The sequence below is a fragment of the Trichogramma pretiosum genome, unplaced genomic scaffold, assembly GCF_000599845.2.
Source record: "Trichogramma pretiosum strain Unisexual culture from Peru unplaced genomic scaffold, Tpre_2.0 scaffold44, whole genome shotgun sequence".
NCBI lineage: Eukaryota > Metazoa > Arthropoda > Insecta > Hymenoptera > Trichogrammatidae > Trichogramma > Trichogramma pretiosum.
The window spans coordinates 436,026-463,764 of NW_019641632.1; the positions used below are offsets into that span (position 1 = coordinate 436,026).

General features: G+C 38.6%; 5 protein-coding genes across 5 annotated transcripts in view; 1 reads left to right on the forward strand and 4 right to left on the reverse strand.

Annotated features, from left to right (window-relative positions):
- The window catches only part of LOC106652588, a 221,109-nt gene that overhangs the window by 95,341 nt on the left and 98,029 nt on the right, over positions 1 to 27,739 (forward strand). The window lies entirely within an intron of this gene.
- Positions 17,837 to 18,972, reverse strand: LOC106652600 (NEDD8). Its single transcript, XM_014371655.2, has 4 exons — positions 18,815 to 18,972; positions 18,718 to 18,735; positions 18,155 to 18,267; positions 17,837 to 18,082 (listed from the first exon to the last, which is right to left on the reverse strand). Exons 1-4 carry the CDS (start codon positions 18,830 to 18,832, stop codon positions 17,998 to 18,000), a joined length of 234 nt encoding a protein of 77 aa, XP_014227141.1. The 5' UTR covers positions 18,833 to 18,972; the 3' UTR covers positions 17,837 to 17,997.
- On the reverse strand, positions 22,830 to 23,901 carry LOC106652113 (NEDD8-like protein RUB3). The gene is made up of 3 exons (XM_014370898.2): positions 23,709 to 23,901; positions 23,145 to 23,257; positions 22,830 to 23,064 (listed from the first exon to the last, which is right to left on the reverse strand). Exons 1-3 carry the CDS (start codon positions 23,754 to 23,756, stop codon positions 22,830 to 22,832), a joined length of 396 nt encoding a protein of 131 aa, XP_014226384.1. The 5' UTR covers positions 23,757 to 23,901.
- On the reverse strand, positions 24,762 to 25,850 carry LOC106652106 (ubiquitin-like). Its single transcript, XM_014370886.1, has 4 exons — positions 25,771 to 25,850; positions 25,674 to 25,691; positions 25,141 to 25,253; positions 24,762 to 25,065 (listed from the first exon to the last, which is right to left on the reverse strand). The coding sequence occupies exons 1-4, from the start codon at positions 25,786 to 25,788 to the stop codon at positions 24,762 to 24,764; spliced, it is 453 nt and encodes a 150-aa protein (XP_014226372.1). The 5' UTR covers positions 25,789 to 25,850.
- Positions 26,410 to 27,631, reverse strand: LOC106652103 (ubiquitin-like). Its single transcript, XM_014370870.2, has 4 exons — positions 27,492 to 27,631; positions 27,395 to 27,412; positions 26,857 to 26,969; positions 26,410 to 26,782 (listed from the first exon to the last, which is right to left on the reverse strand). The coding sequence occupies exons 1-4, from the start codon at positions 27,507 to 27,509 to the stop codon at positions 26,482 to 26,484; spliced, it is 450 nt and encodes a 149-aa protein (XP_014226356.1). The 5' UTR covers positions 27,510 to 27,631; the 3' UTR covers positions 26,410 to 26,481.

Below are 27,739 nucleotides of genomic sequence, written 5' to 3' on the forward strand. Positions count from 1 at the left end.
GTCGAGCGATCGTTCGCTCAAAGCAATAGAGACAATTTTGCCGTATCTAACGGCAGCCGCCCCGGATGACACAATTTCCTCGGCGTGCGGTTACACACAGCACTACCGATGCACGCATACACCTATCTGTGCGCACACACACAGATCCACACACATACAGCTACATCATCGACTTCTTTCTTCTTCTTCGTCTTTTTTCCCTTTGTTATGTCGTATACGTACATCTAGCTCGGGCTCAACCCTATTTTTTATATATATACGTCGCACTCGACTGGAAACTGATTCGACAATGATGATATCATGCAGCGACTGTTTTTTCTCTCATTCGCCTCCACTTCTTTTTTTCTTTTTTTTCATTGTATCTATAGCTGTGGAGCTAGTTGGGAATGTAGTCGATCTCGTTTTTTTTTTTTTTTTATTTTTTACCGTTCGCATGAGGTAACAGGTTATTTATATGATTGAACTCGTTTTACGTGCTGCGCAGCGTCTGCCAAAAATTCGATCAATGTAATACACTTCGACAATCGGCGCGCATTTGAGAAAAGAAATCACCGAATTTCAAATTAACCGACAGTTTGTGCCGCAGCCTTATATAAGGGGCTAAATAATCGACCAATGCGTCATTGCGGAGGATCGTCTAGCAAAGCCCTCCCTCCCCCTCTCATATGAGCGCCGCGCGCGCGAGAAACTCCATAAATGGCCCGGAACGTGTATTATAAAAAAAAGCAGCAGCTCGTGAGCTGTGTGTGCAGTGCTCTGCAACTGTATATAACGCGCGACAAAAGAAATACATTGCCCCCCGTATACGTTTATAGAAGGACTCACGGCGCACGACGTTATTTAATGAAATATCTCGTTTGCTCGTCGATACATCGGCCATTCGGCTGAAATATCGCGACTATTTCTCTTCGGGCAAAAATGGTCAGGTGCGCCATTACGCGTACATAGATATATACAGTATAAAGAACGTTGGCGCGACGCGAGAAAGAGACAAACAAGTGGCCGATTTCAGGCTCATCTACGGCGCGGCTGAGCCATACCGTCTGTGGACATTTTCGAACGTTAACCGGTTACACATAGACGTGCGCGCGAGAAAAATGGCGGTTCGGAGAAAAGTTTACCGAACCCTTGGGGTGTGACCAAGTGCACATGATGGAGCGATGCTCGCGCAATATATACCTCATACGTACACACACACTCACTCACGATACACGCAAAAAATGGTCGGTAAAATAAATAAATCGAGCACGCGCGACGCGTCGAATGGAGGAGAAAAAGTTTGCCAGCGCCAAAGTTCGATCGGACACAATGAGACTCGGAAGTAGCGCGAGATCTTTTTTTTCTCTTCTTTTTATCAAAGCGTCAAAATCACAAACCGTCGGCATAATGCTTATATTCGTTACGGTGGCGGCGAGCAAGTAAAGGAGCTTGTCGAAGAAAAATCTCTCAAGATTAAGTTTGAACAAAAAAACGAAAAATTGAAGATGAAAAAAAAAGGAAAAAAGGTGCGAGAAGAGAGAGAGAGAGAGAGAGACGGTGGCTGTGTGCATGCGTGCTTCATTCTTATCATCAATTCCAGCGAGCAAGACCGTAGGGAACTCGGAAGATGAGAGATGAGTAGTCATGAGCTCGCTCGGCTGGAGATCGCTACGCCGCTGCCGAGAGAGAGAGAGAGAGAATGAAGAAAGACGCGACCACGTTAAAGTAGAAAAGAAGAAAATATTATTTGGATGATAATGATATTCCCTGCAGGCTGCTTTATCCTGTCTTTTATTCAAACGAATTTTTCTCTCAGCTCTCGTCTTTCTGTGCTACGTGTAAGTGTGTCTGTGAGTGTGCCGCACGGGAAATTTCATACTTTTTCGCGCATTACATTCTCATTAACGACATAATTTCATCGATAAAGCATACGGCGCACAGTAGTTAAAACAATGTAGACGTCAAAAAAGTTTGCAGCTAATTTCGCTTGGATTTTCATGTCTCTCCCTCTCTCTCTCCCTTTCTTTCTCTCATTCTCTCTTGCTTGCATTGCGCGCACACACAGAGAATAGCTAGCACACGACTACTACGACTACTACTACCTTTGCAACCGGAGTTATTTGCCTTGGAGCGCGGGATTTTTTTGTGCCCAAACACAGTCTTAATGACCTTCGCATTTAACAAGTCGTCGTCGTCGTCGTCGTCGTCGTCGTCGTCGTCGTTGCGAGCTCACTTGAGCGAAACCATCTTTCACCGCAGAAAACTCCCTTACCTCGGCGTTTGACGTCTAATTCTGTCTCTCTTTCTATAAAAGAAGAGTCGAGGAAATAAGAAGAGGATACGTTACCTTACTCTACGTACAGATATACGCGCACGAGCGCCGTGGCAGACGTTTTTTTTTATACATACATGTATACACTTACCCAAGTGTTTTTCTACGACGCCGAGTTGCAGAAGTTGGAATAATGCTTTGTATACTGTTCTCCCTCCGTCTATCCCTCGTCAGGTGTATTTTTTTTTCTTTCACTCTCGAGTTTTTTCTTTTTCTCTTGCAAAACGTTTTGTTGTGTGCGTGTGTGCGGTTAGGGTTTGCAAGACTACTAACGAATGGTTATTTCTACTTTTGCTGTGAAACTTCCGAAAGCGCGTTTGGTAAGAGAAATAACATCATCCAATGGCAATAATTTTATGTAATAATTTTAAGTTTTCAATTAACGAGTTAACTTATACGATTTTTTTACTTTACCACTTGCAGATTTATAGATAAAAATACTTGCTACCTAGCGGCGAATGCTGATATTAATTATGATTGAATTTTCCAAATGTATCTCCTATTATATACCAGAATTAATTTTCTCTGTTTCGTCATTTATTTCGAAAAAAAATCCAAACGCAGGTTCCCACTCCTCGATTCGGGTTTTAAGGTTTATATTTCGCGCAGCCCCTAAAATCATTGTTTGTTTCACAAAACAATAATCAGGTTTCTCGGGCGTAGCAATCGCATCAAATCCCGAAAGCGAGAGAAACGATATTGCAATTCGAGCTTTATGCGCGGGCGCGCCCGATCGACAATATCTGATTTTTATGCGGCGCGGGCTCGTGTGTGCCACCGCACCGAATACGCGGCTGGACATTTACCCCGTCGAAAATGCATACCGCACACGCGGATACGTGCAGTGGGCTTTGTTTGTGAAAATATCGCCGGTTTTATCTATACACACGCACATATATATATATATATAAACGTATGTATTATATATCGTCAGTGTAAATTTTGAGCTCCGCGGGCAGCATGGCAACGAGAGAGCGTCAGCCGTCGACTGCGTCAAATAATACGCGCTCGCACCGATAAATGAAAAGCAGATCCTCTTGGTATGGCCGGAGCTCGTGTACACCGGCAATGCACGTGCATGTGCGTGTGTAGGTGGGCCGCCCATATGTATGCATGTATGTATGTGTATATATATAAATTTAGATATGACGAGGCTGTATATACGTTGCTGCAGCTCCAATGTATCATGCTTCATGTCACGATGGCCCCGCGCGCGCAGCGCAGAGAGAGAACATGTTACTCGTATCGTGTCGCGCGCGACCTGTTATATACTATACATATATGCACGCGAATGTGTATGTTTGAAGCCAGAAACAGGAGCAGCAGCAGCAGCAGCGGTGCAGCAACGTATACACGAAACTAGCTCGCTCGCGCTTCGGTTATTCTAATCTTCTCCTGCTGCTGCTGCTGTTGTTGGGTCCAGAAGCGTATAAATATGCTAGTGCAACTCTCGAATCTTGCTTCCTGTGTGCGTGTGTATATGCTGCTGCTGCCCTGCACAATATATACGTTGTTTTGGCAAGATGGAATACGCGCGCATGTATCGCGCGTGTAACGTGTTTTCCACCTTGCGTAGGATGTATCCTGCTGCTGCTGCTGCTGCACACAAATATGACGAGATTTTTTTCTCGCGGTATGCACGAAATTTTGCAACGAGATGGAAACTGTTCTGACGTTGTTACTGTGGGGGGAAAAAAATATACAACGAAAGCTAAACTTTTTTTATTTTCAATACGCGAGAGCTTTTGTTTTCGAAAAAATTAAAAAACTTGCCGTGTTACAGACAGCTATTTCACGGAAGAATTATACATCGGTTGTTGCAAAATAAGCCCGCTAACGCAAAAGATTTTCACCAATGCCCTTGCCCGTATATGCATGTCTCTAAATCGTTCGTTTTTATACCCATTGACTTTGTTACCGTTGCCCCCCTTTTTTTCGTTGTTCTCACTTTCTCACCTCCCTCGTCGTCCCCGCCTAGGCCACCGTCGTATATAGTTAGTCCTCGGCACGGTTATTTCGTGCATTGCTTTTCAGCATCGCTGCACACCCGGACTGGTATACAGTAGCATCCATACACAGCTATATAACTATACTACTACCTCAGCCACACACTGCAGTAATGTTTTTTCTGACGATTAGCGTCAAATGGCCTGCTGGCACAGTTGCCGGTTGTTATTGCACGGTCGTGTACGATCTCTCTCTCTCTCTCTCTTTTCGCGCGCGCACTCTCGTTAACGCGCGCGAGGCTCTCTCTCTCTCTCTACATATAGGTATATTTATATATACGATTTTTTTTCTGCAGCTATAGCTTCGTACCCTCGCACGTTTGTATACGCGAGCTGTGTGTATACGCCGCAGTCAAAGTTTTAATTTTCCACGGACTTGGACACACTCGTATGTATTCGCGAGTTAACATTTTGTTTATATACGGAAACTTTTCCTCGACGCGAGTCTCCTCTTATTTACACATTTGAGAACGCTATAATGTAAGTGGGTTAATTTTCAACATCAGGCACAATGGTTAAATCGAGCCATGCTCCGACAAGTTTCGGATCGCGCCGCGCCCACACAGCCGTTTATCTCCATTTAATAAGCTTTCCTACAAATATATTATACTCCCTTTAGCGTCTCGCAAGCTCGCATATAATAACTAGCGTCATCATCGCATTCGACTGATATTTTTGTTCGAATAATTAACTTTATCCCCGTGTAAACATCGGCTTTTGCGCGCAGAAACTCGACTACTTACATTTTCCGCCCGGTGGTGCTTACCTTTGCCATACAATCCTCGGGTGTGCTCTGCGCACCCGCACCCGCACACACTCATACACATACACGCACACAGCCAAGTTTTAATTAAGAAATACACAAAGTATACATCGCGCTCTCCGTATCGCGATTAAGGCAGTAGTCATAATTATCGCATATATGTTCAACGTAATTTGTACTATTACAATTTTTAAGTCTACCCGGTGCATAACGTATATAAACGTATATACGTACAGTGCGGGTGGGTGCGTATATACGTGCAGTGCAGTAGCCGGGAGCACTTGCGCGCACGAGCGAAAGGGAGAGAGAGAGAGAGCGAGAGAGAGATTGTTTTAAATGCGACAAGCTGCTCGTTCTCAAGACCAATTAAAACTTTCTTCGCTTTCGCGCGGGCTTTTCCCTTCCGTTTTCGCGCTCTTTCTACCTTTTCTAATGCTTTTTTTTCATCCTTAGTTCTTTCTCTTTCTTTTTTTTCGTTCCAGCTCGATTTTAGTATTTTCATACGCTCTCTACCATACACGTACTTTTGAGCTCTCATTATTATTTGCCATTACCATTATTGCTATTGTTATCATTATTATTTGTATTATCAAGCACGCGAGAACTTTAACGAGTTCTGAATATTTATTTATTTTTTTAGCCTGACTCTCGGCGAGGAGAGAGGGAGAGAGAGAGTAAATCACATGACCCAAATACATATAACGACCGACGTATGAATTTTTATTTTAAAAATCACTCAAAGCCACATCGTCGCGTACATATAGTTTCACTGGTATATAAGAGGAGCAATTTATACGTGACATAAAAACTACCCTGTGCTTGTATAGCATAAGAGGACGAGAGAAAAAAAGTAGGGAGGCCGAAAAGTCGTGGAAAAAAAACGAGAGGTGGACTAACGACAATGACGTGAGAGAGGAGAGAGAGAGAGAGAACTGAGCGGCACACTGCCGCACGAAGGCGACGTCATTTCATTCGGGAAATCGGCGAAAATACGCTGAAAGGTTTTAAAGTTCATCGAAGCGAAAACAGAGTGATAATATGCGCTCGTATAACCACTCGGGCTCTCTTGCTTGCTCTCTCTCTCTCTTTCTCTCTCTTATACTGTCAAGTACACCGCGCTGCAATAATTCGCTCGTGCTCGCGCGCGCGAGCAAAAACTTTCGCTCGCTCGCGCGCGCCGAATGGCACACTGGCGCAGGACGTATTTATAGTACATTATGCTTCATTAAAGTTTTCAATTTTCATGAAAAGCAGATTATCATTTATTCATGCGAATCTCATTCTTCCTCCTGGGCTTCTTCTTCGTCCAAAAGCCCCCCCGTGCGCATATAAACTATATATACTTTTGCTCATCGCTGAGAGAACATGATTATAATATTCCACTCTTTGCCCGAGCTGTTATACGTATAATGACAACATGGCCTAGCGCTACCGTATATACTTTTGCGTTGAATATATAGCCACTGCCGCTGCCACGCTCCAACACTCGTAACAATGATAATGTATATATAAAGCAAGCTTTAGGCGACAAACGTCATAAAGTCCGCGGGTTGCGGCAAAGTAAAACAGCTCCGCACCGACGTAGAGAGTGCGTTGTCGTCGTCGCCGTCGTCGTCTTCGTTGGCGCGGAGCTTTTTTAAGTGTACGTATATATACTCGCTCCGTCTTATGCTCTTGGCCAAATTGCGCGCATACGGCTCACGCGGCCCTCTACCAAACATTCCGACATTTGAGGCGTGTAATCAGTGACTTGTCTCTCTCTCTCTCTCTTTCTCGTTTCCTACTACTACTACTGCTGCTACTCCACCCATCCGGCAGCCCCTTCACGGGCTGTACGTGTCATGCGTTGCGTGCGGAAAGCTAAGGCTAAAGGGAAAGAAGGCATTTTAATATCTTTACGAGTCCGACTTGTGTATTTTAATACGCAACAAAGAATCTCTTTTCCCCTCCTCTTGTCTCGTTAAAACGGAAGAAGTAGGTAGGTAGGTAGGTTGAGTCGTTGACGGCAAAGAAGAAAGTCCCCGCGTACACACGCGTAAAATAAATTCCTACCAAGAAATTGTGCACGTTGGAGATTGTGCTTTGGCTTTACCTGAGCGGCCAGGCTTGTAAGTGAGATGCTCGTGAATTGTCATTAAAATATAGAAAAGGGTGAAAAAGCACGATAAAAAATATATACGTACGAATAAATGTAACACTTATGAATGTATGCAAGTGCTAGTTAAAACATTTAGATAATGCATAGAGAGTCTGTTTGTGTCATCGAAATGAGCATATTGTGATTCGTGATTACATGTACTTACTTGTACTTACTTGAATAAATGTAATGACAGTACATATTTGATCGGAGTCGAAAGTTGATTGCAAAATAAAATATTTTTATCATTTGATATAAAATATAATTTTCATCGGGTAAACTGTTTTTGCCACATTTTGTAGGCTTTTCTTATCTATATGCATTTGTACAATCATGCGCAAATACGGAAATCAGTTGAAGAGGTCTGCGTCCAAAGTTAAGGCTTAATTTAAAGTAAACTTTCTACTGGCATACAAATAGGCAGTGGCGGATTATGGAGCACCCCAATCATTCCATGGCATGGGGCGGCACATTTTGGAATGTGTTTCAAAATTTTTCATTATACATGTGTAAAAGTATCTATTTACTTTATGTTTTTTGGGTGAACTCGATGTTGTTTGAAGGAAATTTTTTTGAGGATTACGTAGTTTTAGAATATCGAAGAATTCTTCAAAGGCATCGTCATCAAGTTAAAAGTTTAAATTGTTTCAAATATTGAAAGGATAATGTATAAACAGATAAATCTATAACTCCATTGTAAACAATATGATCATAAACGATGTTGATATCTAACACTGATTATGTTTATAGTAAAAACAAATTGGTTTGAATTTTGTCTTTCTCGACGAAACAAGATATAATACCAAACGATAAATTTTACCCATTTGATTTCTGTGATACTAAACAGAAAGATCCATCGTTTTATTTAAACACCAAAAATGGATAAAAGTAAGAAGAAATCTGAGGAAGTTGTCTCTGAAAATAATTCAAGTGAACACGACATTGTTGTTTCAGACGACAAAAAATATATTTGTGATATTTTTAAGGAGGCATTTACACTAGAATCGAGTATGATAACACACCGAGATACGATTCATAGTGAAGAAAAAAATTATGCATGTGACAAGTGCGAAAAGAAATTTGAGTTTCGAAGTCATTTGAGTAGACATCAAATATTAGAGCACAAATGTCGCAATGATTTTGCATGTGACGAGTGCGAGAAGAAATTTATGAAAAAATCGAGTTTATTTACGCATCAAAAATTAAAACACAAGAATCGCGAAGATTTCCCTTGCAACAAGTGTGACATGAAATTTGAAAATAAATCAACTTTACTCAAGCACAACAAAATATACCACGAAGTTTTCAAAAATTACTTATGTGAAAAGTGTGCGAAGAGATTTGGAAATAAACAGAGTTTGCTCATGCACGTGAAGACAGTCCATGAGGGTAGCAAAGATTTTGCATGCAATATGTGTGAGGAGAATTTTAGAAAAAAATCGCATTTGCTCTTACACCTCCAGACCATACACAAACGTCAGAGAGATTTAGCCTTGAATGTCTTCAAAGATTACTTATGTGAATATTGTGGAAAGAAATTTGGAGCTAATCGTTATTTGCTCTTACACGTAAAAACTGTTCATGAGAGTCGCAAAGAGTTTACGTGTGGTAAATGCAAGAAAAAATTTGGACAACAATCAAATTTGCTCACTCACCTCAAGACAATACACGAAGGTCGAAAAGATTTCGAATGCAACAAATGCGAGAAGAAATTTAAACATAAATTGGGTTTGCTCTCCCACCAAAAGACAGTCCATGAAGGTCATAAAGATTACGCTTGCGACAAGTGCGAGAAGACATTTGGATACAAATCGCATTTGCTGAATCATCAAAGGATAATTCATGATGGTCTGAAAGATTTTGCGTGTGACAAGTGCGAGCAAAGATTTGGACAAAAATCAAATATGCTAACCCACTTAAAGATTGTACACGAAGATCGCAAAGACTTTGAATGTGACAAATGTGAGAAGAAATTTGTACACAAATCGCGTTTGTCAATCCACCAAAAGACAGTCCACGAAAGTCACAAAGATTACGCACGTGGCGAATGTGAGAAGAAATTTGGATTTTAAAATCATTTACTTTTACAGAAAAAAAAAATCCAAAAATATCGAAAAGATTTCGCATGTAGCAAGTGCGAGAAGGCATTTGAAAGAAAACGGAATTTGCTTAGCCATCAAAAGATAGTACACGAAGGTTGTAAAGAATACGCATCCGGAAAGTGCGGTAACAGATTTTGACAAAAATTGACTTTGCTCATACATCAAAAGACGGTTCATGAGGGTCACAAAGATTACTCATCTGGCAGTTGCGAAAAGAGATTTGGGCAAAAAAGTACTTTGCTTGTACACGAAAGGACAATACACAAAGTCCGCAAAGATTTCATATGTGACAAGTGTGAAAAGAAATTCGGACAAAAAGCAGACTTGCTGAAGCACCAAAGGACAGTACACGAAGGTAACAAAGATTACGCATGCGATAAATGCGAGAAGAAATTTCCAGTCCAATTTGATCAGCCACCAAAAAATAATCCATGAATTTTGCAAAGATCATGCATGCGACAAGTGCAAAAGAAAATGTGCAGGTAAATTGGATTTGTTTAAGCACAAAAGGACAGTCCCCGGGGGTCGCAAAGATTAAGAATGTGACAGGTGTGAAAAGAAATTTGGACAAAAATGGATTATGATTCGGCACCAAATGGCAGTCCATGCAGATCGTAAAGATTAGGCATGCCACAATTTCGAGAAGAAATGGCGATTGACAATTGTAAATATGAATAAATATTCATTCATATAATTTTCAAAAATTTTAATAAAAATTGTATTGAAATGATTGTGTATTACCCGAGCCTCGTGAGTGAAATTATCATTACTCTTTTATACATTGACGTTGTGGTGTCTTTAGATTTGGCATACTACTATAATTACTGCTCTCTTTTCATTTTATGCGGCCACTTAGTTTCTGCATTTATTCATGCAACGATCAGCCCAGAGTGTTTTTTCGCATTTTTTTTGGAACTGTGAAAGGGGCAAACATTCAGTTAGCTACTGGATTTTTAATAAACCTCACGAAATTATACGCGACTCAAAATTCCTCGAATACGCGTTAGTGGAATGATAAATTTGCTGACAGATTGATTATTTCGGATACGAGAGACTTGATCAGTAATAACAATATGTTCTATCTGAAAAAACCCGACATGGAAACCAATTCATAATTTAATTTAACCCATTAACGCGCAAAAGTGCAATTTTGTGCATGAATTTTCCGTTGTAAAAAAATTATAGATAAAGTTAAAATATTTTCTTGAAAATCCATACCCAGGGGTTTTTGGGTATGCTCTTTCAGTATCCGGTGTTATTTTTGCGATAAAAAAACATTATCGTCATTTATTTTGCCATTAAAAACAAAAAACGTGATTTTTTGACTCAAAATTTTTTTTCAAAGTCGATTTTCTACCTTGCCTTGCCTTCGGAGGGTTCCCATAACACCAGAAATCGTGCACTTTTTCTCTGAACCTTTGAAAAATGCGCTGCCGCGATTTTTATCTTGCCCCTATATTTCTAAAATGGTGAATTTATACCGGTAGTGGTATAAAAATTCACTCATTTTTTACTCATAACCTATTTTACATGCGCTAAATTTGAACTCAAAAGTACAATTTGGAGTGTAAAAACTTATTTGAAATCGTTTAGAGAATACGTGTGATTTTTTTCAGAATTTTTCAGACCACTTTGAAAATTTTGCAAAATACGACCATTTCCCGGCCTGTCGAAAAAATCCAAAATGTTCCAAAAAAATCTGAAAAATTCTGAAAAAAATTATTAAAAAATTCTAAAAAAAAATTCACATGTATTCTTTGAACAAATTTGAACACTTTTCATTGTATGACTTTCTTTTATAAAGTCAATAATTTACAAATAAAAAATAAGGCAATTTTCATATCGCTGCTCGGTATAAATTAGCCATTTTAGAAATATAGGGGCTAGATAAAAATCGCGGCAGCGCATTTTTCAAAGGTTCAGAGAAAAAGTGCACGATTTCTGGTGTTATGGGAACCCTCCGAAGGCAAGGCAAGGTAGAAAATCGACTTTGAAAAAAAATTTTGAGTCAAAAAATCACGTTTTTTGTTTTTAATGGCAAAATAAACGATGATAATTTTTATTTATCGCAAAAATAACACCGGATACTGAAAGAGCATACTCAAAAACCCCTGGGTATGGATTTTCAAGAAAATATTTTAACTTTATCTATAATTTTTTTACAACGGAAAATTCATGCACAAAATTGCACTTTTGCGCGTTAATGGGTTAAACCAAAAAATGTTTTCTAAATTACTTTAAAATTTGTAAAAAAAATCTCATAGTTCTTTTCGAATTACCTGAGCGGCAAGTGAAAGTCTTATCCGCTACTGCAAATAGGAAGTAGGTATTTGTGGAAAGGATTAAAAATTAATTGAAATGTTGAAAAATCAGTTCAAGAGCAATACTTTAAAGAATGAATTGAAAACGAAACATCGATAATATGTTAGTTTATGTACGAAAGGAGCGAAAGCGGGATTTTACAGACACAACAATATGAATAGTAATGAAATATTTTATTGTTCTTCGAAATAATGAAGGATATTGATGTGAAAAATTTCCAAAATTACATAGCGCACTCGTGTAAGTGTAAAATTTTTCTTCGCATTCAATGTCTTGGGACAAATCTCACATTCGGTGGTTTGCCACAATCATGTACAGAATCGATGTGAGATTTGATAACACTTTTATATACAAATGATTTGTAACAAATTTCTCATTCGAAGAGTTTACTACGATAATGTACTGCATTTATGTGATGTTTGAGAGTACCTTTACATCCAAATGGTTTTTGACAAATGTCGCAATTAAAGAGTTTAATGCTACCATGAACTAAATTTATATGAGTTTAGAGGCTTTCTTTTTGTCTAAATGATTTGTTAAGAATTTTACATTCAAAAGGTTTGATATGATCATGTACTGCACCGGTGTGTTTATTAAGATTATACTTGAATCCGAATGATTTGTGACAAGTTTCGCATTCGAAAGGTTTTCTACGATCATGAACTACAAAAATGTGAGATTTAAGAACACTTTTGTATCCAAATGATTTGTGACAAGTTTCACACTCGAAGGGTTTCGAGCAATCATGTACTCCATTAATGTGTATTTTGAGTTGACTTTTTTCTCCAAATGATCTATGACAAATATCACATTCAAAGGGTTTGATCCAATTATATACCGTGCCTCTTGAGTTTATCTTTTTCTCCAAATGATTTGTGACAAATCTCACATTCATACAGTCTGAAACTCTTGTGTCCAGTTAATATGTGTATTTAAACTCGCTTCGGCTTTAAAAGTTTTTCGACTAATTTTGCAGTTATTAAATAATATATTTTGAGAAGTTTTTTTAAATATTTCAATCTCATAGAAATGAAGATCAAGTAGTGATTGGTACATTAGTCGTAGTAAAATACCTATGGCAGCTCGTCGATTATTTCACAAAATGCATTCTTCTCTTTTTTCAAATAAAGTTTTTAAATTCTTGATAAGGTGATCGAGTTCGGGTACAATTTTCACGCTGAAAGGTATCTAGCACAATTAAAATTTTTCTCGCAGCAAAATCGTCTCAAATTTTAAATATTATAATACAGGATACGTGCAAAAATTCGATCGATCGTTTGTGCCAGTGCACTTCAGACTCTAATTCACCGCCCACTGACACCACACGTTTAAGGAAATAAGAAGAAGAAGAAAATGAAGGGAATAAAAAAAGAGAGGAGATCGAAGCATTTATATACTTGCCGATAGGAAATATCGACGGGCAATGGGCCAACATGAGCGCATGCAAGAGCGTTGTACGGTTACACGTATATGGCAATGCGATATATGTACAGAAGGAGAGTGAGAGAGAGCAAGTCTGCTCATGCTGCTGCTGCTGCTGCTGCGCGGTTGAAGATCGATCGAAAAGGCGTGTAATGCCTTTTTATTGCTGAATGTGTGTATTTTTGCGCCCAATGCAGTCGAATATTATATCGAGCGACTAGAGTCGAGGAGAGAGTGAGCACGGCTCGAAGTGGTGTCGAGATGTATAGATTATATATAGATATCATCGTACAGGCAGCAGCAGCGCGGCAGCATCGACGTGGCAAAAAGAGCAACGCGAAGACGTTTTCAAGAATATTGTACATTTACACCTATATACATTTTGATGGATTTTCAATATGCATTCATGGTGAGAGTCCCGCATTCGTGTCTCGCAGAGCTTCTCCTTCTTTTTTTTACGAATTTCAAATGCTATATTACTATCCGAAAATCCGTACACAGTATACGAAATGTTGAAGTGATCTGCGGTCGGGGACTCGAATTGATACACGCAAATCGCCTGCGCCGCGCGTATACCGAAAAACGAGATCGTATACATCGACCACTGCTCGAGCTTCAATTTGTCTACCAGATATATCCGGCAGCTCGCGATCAAAGTATCATTTATAACGTTTAGCTTTCGCGCACGCGTGTGCTCGCCCCGAATACTCGCTGCAGTGTTTATGTGGAAGCAGTAAAATTTCGCCGCGGCCGCAGATCGCGCGATGAGTTGCACACAGAGCTCGGCCAAACTACCGTGAAAACGTCCGGTTGTTCTCATAAACTGATCGGAATCGACCGTAGGTTTTTGTTGTTGTTGTTGTTGTTGTTGTTGTCGGCGATCGCTCGTTCACGTACGAGACTTTTTTGGCACGTTTAAGATTCGTATTTCATCATTTCGTCAACCCGTTGACAAAGTCACCTGCCGTAAAACACTTGATACTTTGATGATAGTTAAATTCTTGAGTCAAAAGCTGCCTAAATATGTACATTATTCAGATTTTTTTATGAAAAAAGCGGGGACACAGAGAAAATACAATAAAAAAAAGCTCGCTCGCGTATTGCATGCGCGCGAGCCTCGACACACTGCAGTGTATGTGCCCCTCCGAAAAAGGAACGACAAAAGGATCGCAAAAACGAGAGAGAGAGACCAGCTGCGAAAGCAAAAAAGAGTCTTTTTCGCGATAGACGCATACATACACGCGCGCATACACTTTTTAATGACGCTTGGGTGCGATCTCTCTCCCTCTCACGGGAGGTGCCTACTACTACGGCTACTACTATCTACGAGCGTACCTCGACGCTTCTCGAAATTCGATATGAAGGACGTACGCCTCCTCGCTCGATTTTGTGCCTTTAATATCCATTTTAAATATTCATGAAGTTGCTCTATGAGGATGGTTCTATAATTCTGCAGTGAGGCTGCTTCCTAGCTCTCTCTTGCTCTCTCTATCTTTCTCTCTTCAAAAAGGTAGAACGAGAGTAGTCGCGAGCAAGGGTATTTTATACGTGGATAACACTGGGCTACAAAGAGCATAAAAGAAGTCGGCAGGCCAGAGAGAGAGAAAGAGAGAGAGAAAGATCGAGGAAATAAAAAAAAGGAGAAAAAAAGAGGGATTCGCCGATTTCGGAGCGGAAAAAATTGCTAATTTTTCAGATTTCCCGGAGAGAATAAGTTTTCTCCTTGCAAGCTCCACACACATTATATAGCACCGCAGGCAGTGTGGGTTACACATATAACCGATGGATTATTTGCAGTGTCCAAGCCAAGTAAAACATCCGTGCTAAGGTCCTCTATGTATAAATGGCCCTGCGAAAGTACATTTCGATTCTTGGCTCGCGGCAGCAAAAAGAGTACCTGTAGCTCCAATTTAGGGCATTAAAAAGCAGCCGAACGTGTATCATTTTATGACTCGAGTTTATATTACGAGATGTATATAGATCCAATTATACCAAAATCTCACTTTTGGAGCATCCGGAGCTTTTCTCGTGATGCTGCTGCATTATAGACGAATTTTTGATCGAGCTTTGAACATAAATAATCCGCTCTTCAACTTGAAATTTTTCCTGCAGTTTTATATCCGATCTCGTAATATATACTTTCGGTTTTCCAGTCGAGTTTTAAATTTAAAAAAAGGAGTACAAAATCATGTCTGTGCCATTACTGCATTAAAGTTCGCAGCAGCAGCACGGAGTTTCTTTAAGGATCCGGTCACTCTCTCTCTAGTCGCTCTCGCCAGACTTTCCTCGTGTATACTACGCGCGGCCATGGCTTCTCTCGATGTTTCTCATAAATCACTATTAAATCATTGTGGACTGCTGCTAGCTGCGCTGCAGACTGTATACTACACACGCACACGCACACGCACACACACTGCACACAGAGACCGAACAGCACAACAAGGTTTGCGCTGTTCGTTTGCTCGCTCACTGTATATGGTCGGCAGCGAAGGGAAAAAGCTTTTCCAGATGCGCTCGAGCTGCCGTTCATCAAGTAATCTATCAGTTCCCTCTTGACAACATTGTTTTTTTTTCTCTCTCTCTTTTTCCTTTTTTTTCGCGTTCGCCAAGACATTTCTGTTTTCTCTCTTTCTCCATTTTGCTGATCTTTCTCCTCCCCCCGTCCACCACCGCCGCCGCCGTCGATGTCTCTCAACCCCTCGCATCTTTCCGTTTACTCTAATGGACCGTCCAAAGGTCCCTCTCGGCTCACACATAAACATACTGCACACATACACACTGCACACAGAGCATTATATAGAAACGATCGATCACCATCCATCCTGGTCCGCGCGCTTGCGACGCTGGGCCGTGTGTTGTACAGTATCGTGGGCGCAAAATAAAAGTGCGTAAGCCAAGCGTATTATGATATATAGCCCTTCATACGTTCAGTCGGTGTTTGAACATACACTCAAGGCGTAGTATTATACACACACGACTGATGCTGCTCATCGGAATATAATATTTTGCGCCCTCGCTCGCTCGCTATACTACAGGTCAAAGTACATCGTGATCGATGCTTTCAATTAGTTCTGCAAGCTCGCGCGCGCGTCATGCAGGGTGGAAAAATAATAAAGAGCGTAGGTACATTGTTGTGCCCTCGCAACGCGTTATCACACCGAGATTTCGCGTTCTTCGTCGTTGATACCTGCCACATTCGTTTCCCCACGTATACATCGAGACTTATACACATAAATATAATTCACTCGCAGTCGAGAAAAAGCTCGAAACTATCTCGAGCTTGGGGTACATATAACAATTCTCGTTTTTAAGCTCATTACGTAAGATACAAAGTGACCTCCTCCCTCTGGATATAATACGGCGGCATGGGCTTATATAAACGCACGAGTGCACGTGGCTTATATAGGCGGAGTTGTACCCAAAGTCGTTAATTGATAAGCCTACTTTTCAAACCCTGTATACATGCGGCTACTCGCGCGACATCCGCACTTGATTGACTTTAAACTCCGTACTGTCTCTCTCTCTCTCTCTCTCTCTCTCTCTCTCTCTCTCTCACATAGCAACTGCGGCAGCTCTAACGACTCTACAGCAGGTGGCGAGGGTCGCTCCGAGTATATGTATGTTTTGTGCATGCGTCAATGTGTGCACCTACACCCACACACGTAGGTAGCTAGGTAGGTAGGTAGGATGCACGGAGCAGTGATTACAGCACTGGAGTGGAGGACCCGAGTGTTTCTGCAAATCGGATATATTCGGGAACTCGAGCTCTCGTCGTGCGTGCGTGTGTATATGCTATACAGATACACATAGACGTGCCTATGCGTATTAAATTATGATGGACGTTAGTAACGCACCGCCCACGCTCGGCACCGCCGCCACCGCCACTCGTTGTGTATTATATACATATACACACGCGAAAGGGCTTAGCGAAGGCTTCATAAAGGATTACGCGTGTGCGCGCGCGTGTACGGCAAATTTATTCTTCAAATGAGAATTGGATATGAAATAAGGATGGCGCTGGGCTTTGAAGTGAATATTGCCTTTGAAATCGTAAATACGACGGATTGGTCCGGGCGTGTACCTACCCTATACCTAAGTGCGGTCGCATATTGACACGGCTGTGTATGTGTGTGTGTGTGTGTAGCGTACCACCAACCAAGTCGTGAGCGACAACTACCCACGTGCTGCGTGCCTGTCAAAAGAATTCGATATTCCGTTTAATGGTTGAGTCGTGGACGCTTTCGATGATATAAAAATGACGCGTATATTTTTGAAAAAGAAACGAAATTCGAAAGCAGAAATTAAAATGTCTTTTAAAGCTTTTTGAAATCACGCACGATAAAAATTCCACGGTCAAAGAACGCGCTTCACTGGACTTCGCTGAAAAACTCGCACAGCTCGGTTACTTCAACGATGTTCATTAGCAAGTACATTTCAAAGCTCTGAGCGTGGAAAAAATAACCTTCTATACGTGGAAAAAAAAATTAAAAGTGAAACACGAAGAGTTTCATGTTCTGCGAAAATTGAATTGAAAATGAAATTCTGAAGTATATTAATTTAAGAAATTTATTGTTAAAAAAATTCGTTTCTTCATGCATTATTTAAAAATTAAAATTTTTTTGAATATTACTCTGTAATTTGGATAGCTTTTATGTGTTTCAAGTTAAATAATTCATAAATTATAAAATATAGTTTAATCGACTCGTATGTAACATTAAAATATTGAAACATGCATGGCGTTAACTGTGAAGGTGAAAATAATTCTATCGAGAATCATTTTAAAAAACATATTATTCAAGTGACTTTTATTTAAATTACTTTGTATTCTTAGACATAAGCATCTTAATATATTTACAAAAGCCTAGAGTTAAAAAACAAAGTTGTTGTTGCCACTGAACGTGGTCATTTTGGCTTTATAGTAAAAAAAATGAGTTTCATAGACCGCCTCTCAAGGCAAGGACTAAATGCAATACTGATCCACCTTGAACCTTGTAATCTTGTGCCGTCTTCTCATCGTTCCTAAGCAAAAGATCAATCAAATATAAAATAAAATGCATTCACATTTATAAAGATAACAAATAAAACACTTACATCTGTTTGCCAGAAAATATAAGTCTTTGTTGCTGGGGTGGAATTCCTTCTTTTTCCTCAACTCTCTCTTTGATCCTCTCAACTTTGTCTGTAGGTTCAATGTCGATCTCAATCTAAACACAAATTATATAACTTGTTCATTACGTACACGTAAGTCTACAATTCATCATTTTTTTAAAAGTATTATGATAAGCAGATAGATAATGACAATATGAAGAAGCTATGAGTCTTTTCTATCGTACTGTTGGTTGAAGTATTTCAAATTGATTAGAAACAGTGTTACAATAGAGCAAGACTCATGGTTTGAAGCAGTGACATTTTCAAAACAAATAGCTGAGAGTCCAAGAGTTAATTGTAAACAAGAGAATTTACAACTTATTCACTAATTACTATTCATTGTATTTTGACAAAGCACTTGAAAAAGCAGCCTAGCCACGAAGCATCACCAATAGCGCTACGCACAGTAGCAAAAATCATGACATTTTTGCATAAAATGAATCATCGTTGGCAGTTCACAGTCACCGGCTTCCGCGCGTGTAGGTTAGAAAATCACAGAAACTCACCTCCTTGCCAGTCAGAGTCTGCAAAACAAAGTTTTCATTTTCATTAGTCACTTGCGACATGGGATAATGCAATGGTCATAAGAGCGATTAGACATACCTTCACTTTGATGAGCATTTTGATAAAGATGTGTGCCCGAAGTAACGGTCCAGCAAAACGATGTGTAAGCAACAAAAAGTTCGCACCCAAACACTCTCGCAACGACGAACAGGGACGACGACACTGCGAAAAGGCGATGACTGCGCGCCGGCGGCTAGGCTCTCTCGCGATTTCGCTCGGGCTGCGGTGTTTCTCTGCGCGTTCCGCAATGCGCCGCCGACTGTGCGCAGATGTTTCGCGAGAACGAGGGAACGAAGCGGCGCTAAATACGAATCATAGCTGCGCGCAGAATTTTCTTGCGTTTAAAAATAATTGCGTACAAGCTCATTGTTTCAAAGCAATATTATCAATGATTGTTTTTATTTAATTGCGTAATAATTGAATGAACATGTTTTGTTAATAATTTTAATTACTATAAAAATTTAAATACTTGAGAATAATTTTTTTACTTTAATTATTATTTGAATTTTTTAAAACTAAATACTAATTACGGAACAAATACAGATTCAAATGGATTTTAGTATGAAATTGTCTTCATTTTTGTGAAGAATTGACGAATAAGTGCTTTGCCGAGCGGCATTGCGATAAGCGTTCTCAACCCTCTTTTGAAAGCGTAAACAGAAGAAAACAAGACAACCGAGTTGGCGAAGACGAGTAAAAAGAATTTAGGCTAATGCAAAGGAGAAAGACACAAAAACTAGGCGGGGTGGAAAAAAACCTAAACTCAAGCTTTTATTTTTCTCCCTCGCTTGTTTCTTGCTTCGGGCTTAATGAATTTTCCCGTAAAGATACACCTGATACGCTTCTCGTTAACTCTCTTTTTTTCCTCTCTTTCTTTCTTTCTCTCTCGACTCGCATGTGTGTGCTTCTCGGCTTGGTTTCGAATTTATACGGGCGTACAAAAAAAAAAAAAGGAAAGAAGAACAAATAGGCAACAACGCAAAAAACAAGTACGAGTGAAAGACAGCTCACGCGTACGCGTAGACTCGACAGTGCGGAGCAATAGTAGACAAAGAAGTTGAGCGCGTTGAAAAGGTCTCGATTCGAGAGCGAACACGAGAGACTTCATATTTATGTCTCGCGTCTATGTGCATTCGCAAGCTTGTACTGTCGTACTTGTACGTAGTCGCGCGCGCGAGCAACAATGAAGCGAAAATATTAAAGAAATTAATAAAAATTATAGTCGATTGAATCGAACAGATTTAACAAAACTATCATATCTTGATATTTTTATCCAGTTTGGATCTTATGTACAAAATTAATAAAAATTTAGTACAAATAGGGGCTTCCCCTTACCTAAAGGCTAAGAAATGCTACGGTCAATTCGGAGTTGCAACGCTTATTGCGCAGTGACCGTCGCTGCATCGCTTCGCGCCAAAGCACCAAATCCAAGTTAGGAGAAAGTAATCGGGGTACAACGTCTTAGCGGCTCAGCTTTGTCTTTCACGAACACGTGTGCGTACACGCCAGTTGCTTTCTCATTCTTGCCGAGTTAAACGACGAGTGATTTTTGTGACAAAAAATTAAAAAAACTTGAATTATAAGCAGGTTTGTTCAAGTGTACAGAACAATGCGACAGAACAACTTTGCGCGAAAATGTTAATTGGTATGTCGAAGAAGAACGACCAAATTTTCGTGAAAACAAAGAAAATGCTCATGATAAAGCTGTCGCTCTACGATTTGATCCGGTCATGACCTGAATAGGCAGCGAAACAATTCTCGCATAGAAATTTCATAATGACACGCGACTTTTTGGGTTATTTATGTCTCAATGTGATTTGTGAGAAAATCAATGTGATACTGTTGAGACTATTCATCCGGCCATGGGCACTGGAATATTTGGAATCTCGACCGCCAACTGAGCGCTGTGAAATTGAAAATTTGAAGAACAAAGATTTGTGGCGTATTATATCAGCAGCTGCAGGACTATAATCTTCTTCAACAACAAGCATTAAGAAATATCATATAAAAATTTTATTTTTTAGAAATGATAGCTTTGTACAAAGAACCGTGCGTTATTTTCATTTACAAATTGAAACCCAGAGTGCCTGGTTCAAGTATTCAAGCCTCACATGAAAGAATTGGATGATTCGGAGAACTAAGTATTTTCCTTACTCGTTTACCGATGAAAGAGCACTCAATCATATCGATACTTCGTTTCTCTCCTGCTCTTCTTTGGAGAAATTTGCAAACGCTCGTATATAAAAGGACCTTAACACCCACAGTCATATACAGATATATATCTAACGACGATAGCACAGCTCGTGCTCTCCAGGACAATCCCTCTTTCGCCGATTTCTTTCATTCCGCGCCTCGCACTCAACAGCAGCAGCAGGCAGCAGCGGCAGTAGCAGCGACGACGGCGAGGAGGTCAGAATATAAGCGCGCGTCGCCCGATCGGGGGCTCTGGCACGTTCGTTTCTAATCTCAAGATTCCAATTTTCGTCCTCCAGACGACAACGGAATTTCGCCTTTTCTTACATGTATATAACGCGAAGAACGAGTCTGTACCTATATTGTAATAGCCACGCATAGAGATGTAGCTATACATACACTTTAGTCTGTATGTGTCTGTATGTACGTGTGTGTCGACTCTGCGCGCACACGCGCTTATTCATGCAAGCTCTTGACAGATTAAAGTAGCTCGTTCGTCGTATATAATCTACTCTTACGAGCCACACGAAAAAGTAAGAGTTTTTTGAGAAATTCAATTAAATGTTTTCGCGAATAGAAAACGCGACTATACATAAGATGTAATTCCGTTATAAAAAAAAACGCACAAACTCGTGAATATATTTAATTTATATTTTTTATTCCACATTTACAACTAGGAGAATCTGTATATTGGCTTGTAAATTTTGTTGATTTACTACGGATTACCTACTTGGTAAATTTGATTGAAACTTTCCAATACGTCTTCGTGCGTGCATCCTTTAGCCGGGACAGGTGAAAATATTATGTGGCTTTGTAAACAGCGCGAATTACAGATATTTCGGCGTCGCGTATATAACGGCTAATTTATTCGATGATACGAACGGCGCATTGCGTATCGCGCGCTATATATTATTATACACAAATATATTATGATAATTTACACGGCAAACTTCCCATTGTTCCGAACGAAACTATACTCCGCAATGTGCACTGCAGCCCCGTCCGTACCGATATATAGATATTGTTATATTACAAACGCGCATCCGCAGAGAGAAAATGTCCTCGCGCGCGTATATATAATATATAATTATAATGCACGATGCGGAGCACGTTATTTCGGATAGAATTCAATATCGCGCAAGATAATCACTGCGCCCGTTGGAGGATGTATATAGGTGGGCATTGAATGCGCTCGCTGTTGTTAACGATCTCGAGTCGTGGAAATATAATTGACGAAACTTTGACGAATATAATATGATATCCTATAGTCGTGTTCGCGCTTTTACCCAAAAAACGAGTAAAAGAACAAGACGAAGTACTGTACTGGGCATATAAATCGCCACTGGTTATCGGTAATTTTTTTCGATTTAACGGGGACTAATGCACATGCAATGAACTGTGCCAAGTGAAATATGTCTAGAATATGAAAATTATGTTGCAGTTCGCGCGACGCGTATCTCAATCTAGCATACGTATTTTATTTATTTTGCACATAAGATCAAAGAAATGTCTACTTCCTTGAAGTACTTGCATCGATGTATTACGCATACGAACGTAACTCGTTTGTTGGTCGCAAATCTATTTTGTGATACATATAAATGCTTGTCCGTAAAGGTTATCTTTTTTTGCCATATTATGCAGCGTTGTACATCGCACAGATATAATTCTTTTAGTCTATCCCCTGCAGAAGCAGTCGACATAAATCAGGAATCGAAATGGTCCACATTATGGGTGAAAGACAAATTATATTTTCGCTTTTCATAGATTTTTTTATTAATTTAAAAAAAAAAATGCTTAACTACAATGCATTTTATTTTGCATCAATTTGAGCAAAAATTTAAAACCTCATCTTTGAACAAATTTATTTGAACCTATAGAATGCTTCAATATCTCGTGCAAATGATTGTGCTCTTTTTGCAATCTCCTTCATTTGGGTTTCTTCAAAATTTTCTGCGTCAAGTTTTGCAAGATCTTTGGCAAAATTGTGCGCCATACCTACAATGCACTTCTTACCAGGAGGGGGTCCTAGTAGAAGGACCAAAAACATCATATCTCCTTCTTGAATATTGTAGTATTGTAATGTATCTTCACAGAATCTAAATCAAACAAATTCATCAATTACCCTACATCCAATATACATGTATACATTTTTTCAACACAAGAATAAAATACTTACAGTCGTTTTCCACGAAATATAATTCTTTGATGATAAATTGGAATACCTTCTTCCTCTTTAATTTTCTCCATGATCCTTTGCACTTTGTCTGTTGAATCAATGTCCATTGGAATCTAAACACAAAGTTGAATGTATTAAAAACTTGAATTTGAATAAACCATACATGTTCCATTAGTTACATAAACAGTAAACGAGTAATAATAATGACAATAATATAATAATAATAAAAATAATAGTATTGATCAACTGTTAATTTCCGATGTTGTCTTACTATCTGTAGAAATATTGTATATGGAATTGAACTAAAATATAATAAGAAAACAACAATGATTGTTTGAGATTTCTAAAATAAGTATTCGAAAGATAATTTAATACAATGTAAAATTTACAACTCATTCCCCCATTAATTTTTATTTTATTTTGATTAAAACACTTCTCAATCACCCTTTTAACGCATATTACCAAAAATCATGTCAGTAATTGTGCATGAAATTGAACTAATCAGCATTGAAAATTAATCTTGGCCGGCTTTCGCAGTCACAGGTTAGGATATTGCATACTAACCGTGAGATCACCATAAGTATCCACAAGAAACTTAACAAATACACGCATTGTAATGAAAATGTATGAGTAAACGGAAAATTCGCAGTATTCGCATGAAGTATTCGCAAGGGCAGTCGAGGTTGGGGCGAGGACGTCGAGTGTAGAGTGAAGACAGAGTCACTATATGCGCTATGGATATTGGAAATTGGCTGCAACTGTGCGCTAGTGTCAGCCACCGGAAACTAAACTTTTTGCCACTAGTGACTGCCAACTTGTGAGTTGTGACTCTTGTGAGTTTTGCCTGCACCTACTGTCCCAGATTGGTAGGTGAAATGTGACACGCGCTCCTCATATTATGAGGTAAATTTTATTTCTCAACGTGTGTCGTATTTTTTTACGCGCATAAATGCATCCAAATATCACACAAGCAGATGGATTGATTTGTGATCGCGCATTTATTCTGCGGTACAGATAAACTTGTGTACATAGATGCTATTGTGTTGTTGTACATTGTACAATATGATTTTAGTATGTCCACTGCAGCAGCAGCGGACATGAACTAAAGGTCCAATTGGTCTTTGTTAATGGTAGAGAAAAATTAATCTTTTCAAAGATTTATCAATTTTTTATTGAAAGAAAATTCAATTGATACAGATTCACTTTCATTCGACAACTAACCGATTTAAGTGGATATAATATGCTCAACTAATTTACTAAATGCAGTCTAGATATGCATGTCATTGATTTTATTTTTTGCAAGCAATTATTGATGAAACTTTTTGAGCAGTACGGTTACAAATTGAACTCAAGATATTCTGAGCTTTGTAATGTGTGGTCATTTCTATCAACATAAAAGCCCAGGTCAACCTCCTAGCCGCATGAACACCTCTATTATTAATCCTACCTCAATATTGTAATCTTGTGCAACAATAATTAATCAGGATCAAAGTGGGATCAAAGTGGTCCTCATTATAGGCAAAAGAAAAAAAACATAGTTCAGATATTCATCATTTTTTTAATATTTTTAAAAAAAAATTTTTATTTTAAAGAATTTATTGCGCATCAGATGATTCTTCACTTTGATTGACGTTCCTCCTTTGATTGAAGTTTCAATTGATGCTTGATTTTGATTTTATCTTCATTCTCTCGGAACTTATGTAATTGTTCAAGACTTTGGGCAACCTGGAGGGCCCTATCTGCCATACTTTTCATGTGCGTTGTTTTAAAATTTTTTGCATCAAGTTTTGCAAGATCTTTTGCAAAATTATGTGCCATACCCACAGTGCACTCTGTGCAAGGACCACCTCCTAAGCGGAGGAGTAATTGTACTGTAGATTCATCCTGAATATTGTAATCTTGTAATGTCCTTTCATTCTCTCTAAATCAAACAAATACTTCAATTGCACTGTATCATAAAATTAAAATTTTTTCAAAACAAGAATAAAATACTCACAGCTGTTTTCCACCAAACATAATTCTTTGCCGATGAACTGGAATACCTTGTTCATCTTCAATATTCTCCTTCAACTTTTTTACTGTCTCTGGAGACTCAACGTCCACTGTAATCTAAACAATATATTGTGTAATTTAGTTATATTCAAGCTTTTAGTAAATATATGTTCTATTTAGTTGTAATAAAAACGGTTTAATAATAAAAATAATATTATTGATAAACTGTTAGCTTTTTCTGTTACGTGTGGAAGTATTACATGTAGAATTGAATTAATGTATGTAATAGGAACACTTATTGTTTGAATGCAATTGCTTGAAATTTCCAAAATAAATATTTAGGACCTAATTTTAAACAATGGAATTTACAACTACCCATTCCCTCATTTATTTTCATCTCATTTTGATCAAAACACTTAAACCGTTCAACCCGCGGTAGGAAAAATATTGTCAGTTTTGCATGAAATTAAATAATCATCATTGAAAGTTAAGCTTCCCCGCCTTTCGCGCTCATAGGTTAGACTATCGCATACTCACCGTCTTGCCAGCCATAATCTGCAAAACATAGTTTTCATTTTCATTAGTCATTAACGAAATAAAATAAAATAATAATAATAAGAGTGATTATAAATACCTTTACAAATACGCGCATTGTAATTACAATGTGTGTGTAAACGGTTACGGGAGGAAATTCGCCTTGTTATAACGACGAACGGGGACGAGGACGTTGAGTAAAAATCGGCTGCATCGGGGCGCTGATAACAGTCCCCGGAAACTAAACTTTTATTTTTGTCATTAGTGGCAACTAACTTGTGCCTGCACTTACTGTTTCAGTCTGACAGGTGGAGCATGACACGCGCTTCTCATTGTATTGTTAGGTAAATTTGATTTCTCAACATCTTTTCGAAGATTTATCAATTTTTTGATGAAAAAAATTGATACAGATTCACTTTTACCCGACGACTAATTGATTTAGCTGGATATAATATGCTTCAATGATTTACCAAATACAGTCTAATTAGAAAATGTATGTTGATTATTTCATGACGAGCAATTATTGATGAAACTTCTCATGTGATACGAGTATGAACTGAACTCAAACTTTCTGAGCTTTGTAATGTGCGGCTGCTTCAATATACATACAAGCTAAGGTCTACCTCTTAGGTGCATAACACCTCAATTATTTATTTTCCCTCTACAATAATAATTAATGAAATGATGTAGGAATCAAATTGGTCCTTGTTATGGGCAAAAAAAAAGAAGCTGTTCATGATTGTTTGAATAGTTTAAAAAAATTTTTTTAATTTTAATGAATTTATTTTGCATTAATTTGTGCTAAAATTCTTCACTTTGATTGCTGTTCCTCTTTTGATTGACATTTCAATTGACGCTTAATTTTGATTTTATCTCCATTCTCTCTGACCTTATGTAATTGTTCAAGACTTTGGGCAACTGAGAGCGCCCTTTCTGCCATACTTTTCAATTGCGTTGTTTCAACATTATTTCCATCAACTTTTAAAAGATCTTTTGCAAAATTGTGCGCCACATTCATAATGCATGTAGTGCAAGGACCACCTAAGCGAAGGACCATATGAACTATAGATCCATCTTCAATATTGTAATCTTGTAATGTCTTCTCATTCTCTCTAAATAAAACAAAATTTATCAATTACACTGTACCATAATATATAAATTTTTAACACAAGAATAAAATACTTACAACTGCTCTCTATTAAATACAAATCTTTGCTGATTAACTGGAACACCTTCTTTACCTTCAACATACTCTTTCAACTCTTCCACTGTCTCTGAAGACTCAATGTCCACTTTAATCTAAACAAAACATTGCATAATTTATTTACATTCAAGTGTCAATAAATATATTTTATTCTGTTGTAATAAAAATGAGATATATTAATAATTTTATTGATAATCTATTAGCTTTTTCTGTTATCTTACTATCTGTAGATGTATTAAGTACAGAATTGAATTAATGTATGTGTATTTAATAGGAAGTACTCATTGTTTAAATCAAATTGCTTGAAATTTCCAAAATAAATATTTAGGACTTAATTCAAAACAATGGAATTTACAACTACCCGTTCGCTCATTTATTTTCATCTTATTTTAATCAAAACAATTTTCAACCAGTTTATCACGGTAGCAAAAATCATGACATTTGCATAAAATAAATCATCGTTGGCAGTTAACAGTCACCGGTTTCCGCGCGTGTAGGTTAGAAAATCACAGAAACTCACCTCCTTGCCAGTCAGAGTCTGCAAAACAAAGTTTTCATTTTCATTATTCATTTGCGAAATAAAATAAAACAATAGTAATAAGAACGATTAAATATACCTTCACAATTACGCGCATTGTGACAGAAACGTATCAGAACAAAAGATTCAATAAAGGATATAGACTTCTAGGCAAAAAATTCGCACTCCTGCAACAATGAACAAGGATGAAGATATATGGTATTTGGTAATATTGTATTGTTCGTGTCACCGCCGTGCAAATGTATAGCGGGACGGTCTCAACTCTCAACTCTCACAAGCCGTGATGTGAAGCGCCGGCGTGCCAACGACTTTCATCGGAACTAACCG

Bases quoted from the DNA above. Each gene is read 5' to 3' on its own strand.
- LOC106652600 (XM_014371655.2), bottom strand. The intron at 18,083-18,154 runs GTAAGTGTTTTA...TCTTTTGCTTAG, and splicing joins ATATTTTCTGGCAAACAGAT to GAACGATGAGAAGACGGCAC.
- LOC106652113 (XM_014370898.2), bottom strand. From the start codon at position 23,756: ATGCGTGTATTTGTTAAGTTTCTTGTGGATACTTATGGTGATCTCACG. The intron at 23,258-23,708 runs GTTAGTATGCAA...CTTTGTGTTTAG, and splicing joins ATACTTATGGTGATCTCACG to ATTCCAATGGACATTGATTC. The intron at 23,065-23,144 runs GTAAGTATTTTA...TGTTTGATTTAG, and splicing joins ATATTTCGTGGAAAACGACT to ATTCTGTGAAGATACATTAC.
- LOC106652106 (XM_014370886.1), bottom strand. The intron at 25,066-25,140 runs GTGAGTATTTTA...TGTTTGATTTAG, and splicing joins ATGTTTGGTGGAAAACAGCT to AGAGAATGAAAGGACATTAC.
- LOC106652103 (XM_014370870.2), bottom strand. The intron at 26,783-26,856 runs GTAAGTATTTTA...TGTTTTATTTAG, and splicing joins GTATTTAATAGAGAGCAGTT to AGAGAATGAGAAGACATTAC.